Raw genomic sequence first — 9,490 nt, 5'->3', positions numbered from 1 at the left:
CTTCTGGAAAACAGTTGACTGTTGGGAGATGTCATGCATGGATTCTTCTGACTACAGTGCATTTTTTTTTTCTGTGTTCATGTGTATAATGTTGTCAGATGAAGTCGGACATGTGTCTCTTCTCCCTCTTTTCCCAACATCATTTAAAAGAAATTCCTATGCATGATGCTAATATTTCAGAATATTCATAATTTATCTTCTAAAGATTATTTTTCCCCCTTTGAGGGGCTTTGGGAACTTCTTGTTGTCCAGCTGGTCTCACTTTTTTGTTTAATTTGCCAAGATTGCTGACCAGTACAATCATGTGGTGCAATTATTTCTTTTTGTTCATCACAGAATTGGAGCATGAGTTTAAAATAATTGCTTCTTCTAAAATAGTGAAACTACTTAAAAAGAATTGCTAGGTTTTGTAAACGTGCTGCCATCAAGGACTGGATTTGGAATGTGTACTTCCTGATGATAGCACACAAACAAAATGGCTTATAATACTTGATGTTGCATGTGCTGAACTCTCTGTCCTGAATGTCTTGGCTGGTACTACAGTAGGCCATTTCAAGTAGCAAGCTTTTTAAAAAGAAATGATGAAAAAATACAATCTTTAGACTACTATGAAGTATATTTTCTCATACTTAATCAGCTTAAACATCTACTCATCTGATTTATTTAAATATGTTTGACTCTGTGGTAATATTAACTGTTTTACTGCTATAACAAAAAAACCCATCCCTCTGCACCCTCTAAGCTTTATGTACATTACTTGGTCTTCAGCTTGAATTTTTACTATTAAAACAAGCATTAGGTTCTGCATTAAATTATACTGTTCTCAGTATTCAGTGTTTTTAAACCATTTTGGCTGGAGAAGAATAGAAATTATCCTTGAGCTTTTAAGTTCCTGAGCAGTCATCAAAAGTTTTTACTTGCGTAGTTATAGCTTATATCAGCATACATTTGGGCAACTTCTTGTTGGACAGATCTTACTTGACAACATGTAGAATTTTCATTCCTACTATTCCTATTATGAGACCAACCTTATCAGGAATTTATTTGTTTAAATTCTATCAGTACACTAAGGGAATAGCATCATAAGCATGAGCTTGTTCTGCCTGTATTCCAAACTCGATGAGCAGAGGGTCACGTACCTGCGTTGATGTGACCTCTCTCTCTTGGATGCATTGGCTGGAGAGCAACTTCTTTGCTAATATAGCAATATGGCTTCTGAGTCAAACTGGCTTACATGTGTCCAGATCAGGCAGTCGGATAAGCATGGGTCTGCTTGTACCTGCTTGATTTAGACCTTCCCAGTAGTTTAAATTTATGCTGCTGATGATTTGTTTTACTTAAATCTGTGTGAACTCTACTTTGTGAATTTGAATTCTCCCTTATTGTGTCTGATAGTGTAGTTAGATAAGGATTTTTTCCATCCAACTTCCAGAAAGGAAGATGCTGAGGAATAAAACACACATCTGGTTTTGATGGAGGCATCTGAGTGTGTGGGGGTGTATTTTTTAGATTGTTACATGTAGATATTATGGAATCCTTCCTGAATGGACAGATGACTGTCTTGATCCCATTGATTTAAGGAAGTAGGGTAATCTTTTGCTATGTAGTAGTGGTTCTTCAAGGAAACTCTTTCCAAGAGGGATTGTGTGCTTATTCAAACCTATTAGACTTGAGTTTACTGAACAAGTAATGGGCAACTGAATTACTAGTTTCATAAATTCTTACGCTCGACTGCAACAAAATTTTCCATGACATTGAGTTGTGAGAGAATGATTATTTGTTTTATGTTTTTTAATTAAAAAAAAATGGGGTGCATTGGGCAAAGACAGTGATTGTAGCATGCCATTCAGAAATGGATGCCATATGTTTGAATACTGCAGATTTTCAGTAGTAAAATGCTGGTGTTCAATAAGCAATTTTGATACAGTGCTGCCATTGTGGGAGTGTGTTCACTGCGTTCAGTAGATAAGAGCTTTATAGAATTGATTTTGGTCTGTAAGTTGAACTTAAGTATATTAAACATGTTTAAATATTGGTATGAATATTGATGCTTTTAGGCTCATCTGTTCTGAAGGTACCATATATGTGTTTAAAACTTAAATTTCTGTCAGGTGCTATCCAACAAACATGTGGCTCCAGATCATTTATTACAAATTTGCAAGCGTATTGGCCCTATCCTGGATAAGGAGATACCATCCAGCATTTTGAGAGTGAATTCCTTACTTGGTGCAGGGAGGCAGTCATTGTTACGTACAGCAAAAGGTATGAATTGTTTGTTATTTGAAATGGGTATGATACATTTTAATAAGCGTGTAGTAAAGACTTTTGGAATATTGAATGGCAGTGAGCTTTCACTGAAAGTGGCCCACGCTTCTGTACTATCTTTAATCAACCAAGACACCAGCGATCTGTATTAATAGTATAACTCTATACTGATTCTTGTGAAAATGAAGTCTTAAGTTACATAACACAAATTGTTGTTATTGTGAGTGCTGAAGTCTCCAAATGTTGCTAGTTTTTAGTATTATTACAATATAATGAACCTTTAGGACAAAAGTGCTACTTTTCTGACATCTCCTGACACTCCCAACAGTCTGAAATCAGCCCATTTTTTCTTTGAATGGGGTAGCTGTTTTACTCTATTCGATCCAAATGGCAGACAGTAGCACCAGTTTTCTGATTGGTTTTTTTGGTTAATGCAGATGGCATCAAAATTAGTACATATGAATTGTGTACTTATGCAGAAACAAAGCCTTTGTGCATAATCTGAGGTGAATGGCTACAAATTTGTAGGTACATAATTTGTTATTTGATATTTGAGTAGACTTTAGCTTTAGACTTTCCTTTTCAGTGAATTTTTTTTTAAATGTGTTTGTATGGAGTTCTGTTAGGTAGCTAGATGCCATGATATAAGACTGGTTTAGTGGATACTGCTTTTTTGGGATGGGGGATGGGGGGTGGGGTTCCAATTATCTGTCCTATCTGTTTGAAAAAGATGCACACTGAATGATGCAGTGACTGCAATATCCTCAAAATCAGGCTTGCGCCCCCCCCCCCCCCGCAATCATTCATGAAAAGTTTGGGGGCTTGTTGAGGTTCTGATTTTTCAGCTGTTAGGTTCTCATACACAATATTGAAACTTTATCAGATACCTTTGTTGCTGTGTTTTTGAACAGTAGCTAGCTTGGCATTTTTAAAAATGTACTTATGACTAACTTCAACTAATTGATTTTAAAGATTGCAGGAAGACTGTTTGGAAGGGCTCTGCTTTTGCTGCTCTTCATAGAGGAAGACCTCCTGAAATTCCTGTGAACTATGGCACRCCACCGAATTTTGGTGAGCGTGTAATGCATATCTTGATACTGATCTTGCCTATGCCACTGATAATTGCACCTCAGAACTTGGTCTGGAGGCTTGTCTGGAGAACTTCATATGAATTTGGTGGGGTTATGCACGGGTATGAAGGTCTGCTCACTGCATTAGTGACATAGCCTCTAGATTACATCTTTGTCTTTTACAAAGCCTGTGTATTAAGTAAATAAACTTACAGGAAATACAAATCAGTGGCCTTTAAATAGAAGGGCTCTTCTATGACTTAATGTATAGAAGGCCATGGGAAAATAAAGACAACATTTACCACATCATATTTACAGAAGGAAGTTTTGGTTGGAGCAAGTTTAAAATACTGTCCTGCTTCTATGTGTGCAAAAATTGCAAGTTTAAAAAAGCACAATTATCTTTATGAAATCTGAAAGTCACTTTTAGTAAATCTCTAAGTAATATATTACAGGAAGTTAGATGAAATGATGATTTATAATACACTTGTTTTACACAACAATGTGTTCATTCTTTGATCTCTTTGTGTTCTAGTGGAAGCGTATCAAGCAAAACAACTAATTGGATATGCAAAGTTTAGTACTTCATTTCCAGGAAGTATGTATCAACATATAAAGATGCACAAACGGATTCTTGGCCATCTTTCTGCTGTATATTGTGTTGCATTCGATAGGACTGGACATAGAATATTTACTGTGAGTTGATACATCTAAATATGAAAATAATTCTAGCTGGATACAGGGAAAATAACTTCAAAATGCACATTATGCTAAAACCTTTCACAGGTGGATACCAATAAAGTGTTAAAATATAGCTGATTAGCTCCATCACAGTGCTTAAGTGAAACAATTTGATGTATTTAAAGGTGAGAAGCATGTAAGACATTGTACTTGATAATAATGTCTGGTTGCATATTGTCATTGATGTAGGAATTTTCTGCAGTGATGTGGTTCTGTGTTCAGTATGTTACATATTCTTTATGAAGTGGTAGAGGAGAGGTTGCTTTTATGGCACAGTGCTTTTATTTAGCTGCCAGTACTGTAAGGAACCCTGCCAAATTTTATGCAGGTTTTCTGCATTATATGGTGTAGATTTGTGATGATTGTAGTGTAATCCTGAACTGTGATTGGACGCTTCTTTTTATTATTGGTCATATGATTTACTTTCTGCCAGCTTAAATAACATGCATAGTTTTAAATAGATGTGTCATTTGCCAAGCGTTGGAAAAAAAACATAGCTGGGTTCTTTAAAGGAAACCTGAAACGTGGTATCCTGAATGTTTTATGAGCTCTTTGAGTTTAACACATATTTCTCTTTAGGGCTCAGATGACTGCTTGGTAAAAATTTGGTCAACTCATAATGGTCGGTTATTTGCCACATTACGAGGACATTCCGCAGAGATTTCAGATATGGCTGTCAATTATGAAAACACTATGATTGCAGCTGGAAGTTGTGATAAAATAATCAGAGTGTGGTGTCTCAGAACTTGTGCACCGGTTGCTGTCCTCCATGGACACTCAGGGTCCATTACCTCATTGCAGGTATGTTTTGAATTAATGCTTGCATCTTGCAGTCATGAGATATCTTATATACTATTAGAGGTTGTATTAAGCAGGCAGTACTTACCTTCTTTTTTTACTTTTAATATCTCATTTGCTACATAAGAAGAAAATAAAATTGCAGTCTTTAGAACTGATAATGTATGTGACTAATGTTATTTCTGTCAGAATAAGTACTTTAAGTTCCATAAATAAAAATCAGTACTTGCAGAAAATGCAAGAATGGTGAATGTGTGGAAAGAGCAGTTTATAGTGAAGCAAATTTAATAGCAGTCTGTTTCAGTAGTACAGAAGGTGAAACTTTCAACTCTGACTTAATCTATAATTTTGGTGTTTTGCACCTCTCACCGCCCCCGAAGCATGAAGAATGGAGATGCATTGTAAGAAGAAGCCAATCCCTGAAAGTTGAAAATCATAAAGTTTCACTGACAGTATGGTGTGGAAGGTTTGAAGATGTTTGATTAAAAACTGTAGAAAACATGAAATAATCTGGGTGAAAAAAGATGCTGTTGCACCCAATTTGGAAAGTTAAGAGCCAGCTTTAAATAGTGAGACTTAGGGTGATGGGATGCCCTCAGGTTAGCTGGCTATCATACTGGTGGGGAAATAACTAATTTTCTTGGTTGCTTACTGAAGTTGGAAAACAGTTAAATGAAAGCTCTAGATAAATAGTGCCTTCTGTCCTTGTGTTATAACTTCTTGAAAATGAAAATTAGTTACTTGTTTTCTGTTTGTGGAGAAAAGTACTTTGTGGTTGGTGTTACTAGGTTGAGAAGTCACTTTCCAAGTGTACATCTTACTTTTTGATGTACAAATGCAAGGAATTGATATTCTGTTTTCTGTGAAGGCTGACATGTGAACAGCAAGTAATTGTCATTGTTTATGTCACAGGTTTTCAGATGACTAAGATTATTTTTATGTCACTGTCTGCATATATATAAGATCATATCTATAAGATCAAAATATTTAAGTACAGGTGCTAAAAGCGAAAAACAATAGGAGAAACCAACTTACAGAAAAAGTTCCTTGCCTTCCCCAAACTCCTGAATAGTTGACTGAAGATAACGAAAGGAATTCTTTTTCCCTTTAAAAAAAAATAGACAAATAAAAGATGATAGTACTGAAGTCCAGAAATTTTAATCTTTAATTTCAGAGGAAATACATTAACACTGAGAAACATGTCAAAATAATTAGTCAAGGTATTTTTCTTAAGAGATAGTGTGCTTGGTGGTTGCTTGGAAACAGCTATCTGTAGTTTTGAGCTGTTGGACCTGGAGAGAATTTCTGGGTGATGTTGTGCCCTCCAGTTTATTGTTGGAGATACTATGAGGTAGCCTAAGTGGGCTGGTGTTCTGATCCAGCATGTCAGTCCTTACAACTTTTGCTGTATGGGTATGTATTTTAATCTCAAAAATATAAGTTATTTCAAAAGTGCAAAGATGTGTTTGGCATATTATGTTATGTATTTAAATTAGAAAGTATTGTGATATTATTGTGTGTGTCATTGATAGTCCTTTGGATTCAGTCCTTTGTAATTCCTTATTTAACAAATCAACTAGCAGCTCATTATCCAGACTTGCTGTGTTTGCCACTGAGTCAAACAGTCTTATATTTGAAGGGGTGAAGACTGGCTTCCTGCCAGGTTGTGCAGTTCAATACAAAAAATTTCTTAGATGCAGTTCTTTTCTCAAAAACTGCTTTCAGGAGTATTCTTCATATTTGCGGAGTTACTTTGGTATCTGTTACATTTTTCTTTTCCTGGCAAAACAGGGTTTTTTTTGTTTTGTTTTGTTTTTTTTAAGATAGTGTGGTGAATTTGTCTTTATAGCCTTTAAATATTTCCATTATAGCTTTACTAAGGTTTATGGCTGATTGAGGTGGTAGTAGTAGTAATTGGAGAACGGTTTGATCACCTTAAGTCCTCTGTAGTTTTCTGAAGGAGCAGCTCCGTGCGTAGCAAGCCATCAACATCTTAAAGAAGCATGTGTGAGGAATTCCTATAAATTAGTAATTGATGCTGGGTTACACTTTTTCAAGTTACCTCATAACTGATGCTCTGTTTAAGAATTCAAAAAGTGAGCCTGTCTAGTGAAACTTCCTTCCTTTTTTTCTTCAATGCTCTGTTATGCTTGTTACTTCACTTATTGACAGTTTTCAGTGAATGATGCTTCTGAAGTTAAGACTTAAAAAAACACAGCAGTGAAAGAATTTGACATTTCTCAGCAACTGCTTTTATCTGTTTTAATGAAAATGTCCAAAATAATTCAAGATTTTATGTTAACATTTTTATAAGTTCCTACACAGATTTTAAATATCTTTTTATGCATGTGTTTGATTTTACTTCCTTTTTTTCCCCCCCAATATTTAGTTTAGTCCAATGGCTAAAGGATCCATGCGATACATGGCCTCTACTGGCGCAGATGGAACTGTTTGCTTTTGGCAGTGGGATACAGGTTCCATGAAATTCAAGTATGTAACTGGGTTGTTGATTAACGCTTTCTATGCCATACTCTTCTTGATTGAAATAAGCTGAATGTTTGGGAGAATGTATACTGAATTAACTAAAAAAATATATATATATATATTTTGTGTGATAATAAACACTGTGGAAATAATCTTATTCTGGAATTATTTTTAAGCAGCATCATTAATTGCAGTCTTCTCAAAATAATGCAGCTGGATATAAAATAATCCATTTTATATTAGAACAACTTTTTTGAAAATTTCATTACTTTAGAGGGCAGAAGATTTTATTTTTAATTCACACATGATTTTAAAAGTAATAGAATTGCAACAAAAAACATAAGAGAGAGAGTTTCATCTGAAGAACCTTTAGGGATATATGTTACAGGAAGAGAGTATTTAAATTGTATTCCTAATTATTCTCTGTATGAAATGAAGCTAGAGCACTATGAGATGCAAACACTGTTTGAATAAGTTTGTCTGGACTTAATCATCAGTAGTTCTCAATACAAAATTCTCATGATCTGAATTTCTGTACCTTCTATCATACAAACGTAGATGAGAAATCATTCTTCTACTGAAATTCTAAACATTTCCTTTGGTAAACAGAAAACACTAGAATTGAAAAGCAGAAGAGTAATGAATAGAAACCTACAATGCTTTTAAATGGCACAGGGTGTGCTGGATTTTCTCCCTAGTGTAGTTCTTATTCTTAAGTAGCTACTTTATATAAGATTCTAGTATGTACTCTTCCAGCTGACGTGACATCATTTTCAGAACAGGCAACCAGTCTTTTAAATCACCATTTGCACAGTGTTCTAAAACTTGTATTTAATTTTCTGCACTGTAAAATTTTACAGATTTCCAAAGCATTCTGTAATATGGTATCCAGTAGACCTTATTTTCTGTACCGTTGGAGTTTTACGATGTGAGGGTACTAGTTCTGCACTTGTGGATATGTTATGGAGGTAGTAAATCATACTGAAGTATGAGAGAGAATACACATTCTTTAATGTGTCATGTTATCCTTGCTAGGTAATAGCAGCTTATGACTTTTTCTGCAAAATGCTGTGTATGTGAGCTTTAAATATCACTTGTGTGTGCATACACACTCATTTTGAAAAGAGGTAAACTTTACATTTGTCATCTCCCATACAAGATGTACAGATGTTACTGTATGTATTTAAGAAGTGGCTGTTATGTAAATGTTTTTGAAGAAACATACCGTTATGTTCTAAAAGGTTGATAAAAGCTAAGTTTTGTGTGGCATGTCCTGTTTCAAGCAACTTCTCTTTTTAAGCAATCGGCCAGTGAAATTCACAGAGAAACCTAGACCAGGGGTTCAGATGCTTTGTTCTTCGTTCAGTGTAGGTAAGTCATATACAAACTGATTTTTAGCATTGTGATTTCTCCTCCTTCCCCGTGAAGAGTCTATGTAACAGTCTGGTAATGGCAGCTTAAAAATATGCAAAAAACAGCCAGTGTATAGTATGTAATTGTATATATGTGAGTTGTTAGCCTATGACAAATTTAAGATAATGTGACTTGACTTAGTTTAGCCATCTTTCACTGTAAGCTAAGTGATACTATTTTCCATTTGCATTGGCTGCTTTACAGAAGTAAAAATCACCTGATGCTTGTTTACTTTTTAGCCCTCTTTACTGGATTTTTATATTTGTTTAACCCCATAGTATAATGTTACGGTTTTCCTTAGCATAACATTTAGGGTTTCCCAGAATTTATTCTCTAATATACCACAGTCAACAGGAGTGGCAGTGGCTACCAAAAATAGTTCCTGATTCTATGCCAGACTGTATACAGGAATAGTCATAAAGATACCTTCTTACTGAAAAATCTATAAATGAATCTATAAATATGCCTTTTTTTTTTAAGTGATTTGCCTGCCACAAATAACATGTATGCTACAGTAAAAGGATCGTCTAGATAACAATGACTAGCCATATTCTCTGTAATTGCTCCTGTGCACAATTAATAATGTTAAGTGTTTCAGCATTCCCCTAATTGTGTATTTTTACATCTTTGTAACTTTGAATGTGATTCTGCATTTTTAGTATGTCTGAGAAAGCTTTTGGGAAGGAGAGAAGGGGATTTCATTCCACATCAGTATAGCA

General features: G+C 35.0%; 1 protein-coding gene across 13 annotated transcripts in view; it reads left to right on the top strand.

Moving 5' to 3' along the window:
- BRWD1 (bromodomain and WD repeat domain containing 1) overlaps positions 1-9,490 on the top strand; it is a 68,614-nt gene that overhangs the window by 2,266 nt on the left and 56,858 nt on the right. For 11 of the 13 annotated variants that reach the window (XM_026079165.1, XM_026079166.1, XM_026079164.1 and 8 more), the window contains 6 exons: positions 2,112-2,262; positions 3,238-3,336; positions 3,871-4,031; positions 4,656-4,877; positions 7,264-7,364; positions 8,659-8,729. In XM_026079165.1, coding sequence (XP_025934950.1) covers positions 2,112-2,262; positions 3,238-3,336; positions 3,871-4,031; positions 4,656-4,877; positions 7,264-7,364; positions 8,659-8,729 — 805 coding nt within the window. The remainder of the gene's footprint in view (positions 1-2,111; positions 2,263-3,237; positions 3,337-3,870; positions 4,032-4,655; positions 4,878-7,263; positions 7,365-8,658; positions 8,730-9,490) is intronic. The other 2 variants (XM_026079173.1, XM_026079171.1) reach the window with 1 other exon arrangement.

Source organism: Apteryx rowi, unplaced genomic scaffold (assembly GCF_003343035.1).
Source record: "Apteryx rowi isolate R43461 unplaced genomic scaffold, aptRow1 scaffold_493, whole genome shotgun sequence".
NCBI classification, from domain to species: domain Eukaryota; kingdom Metazoa; phylum Chordata; class Aves; order Apterygiformes; family Apterygidae; genus Apteryx; species Apteryx rowi.
Note: the sequence above shows the minus strand (reverse complement) of the source record. Positions and strands in the feature narration are given on the sequence as shown.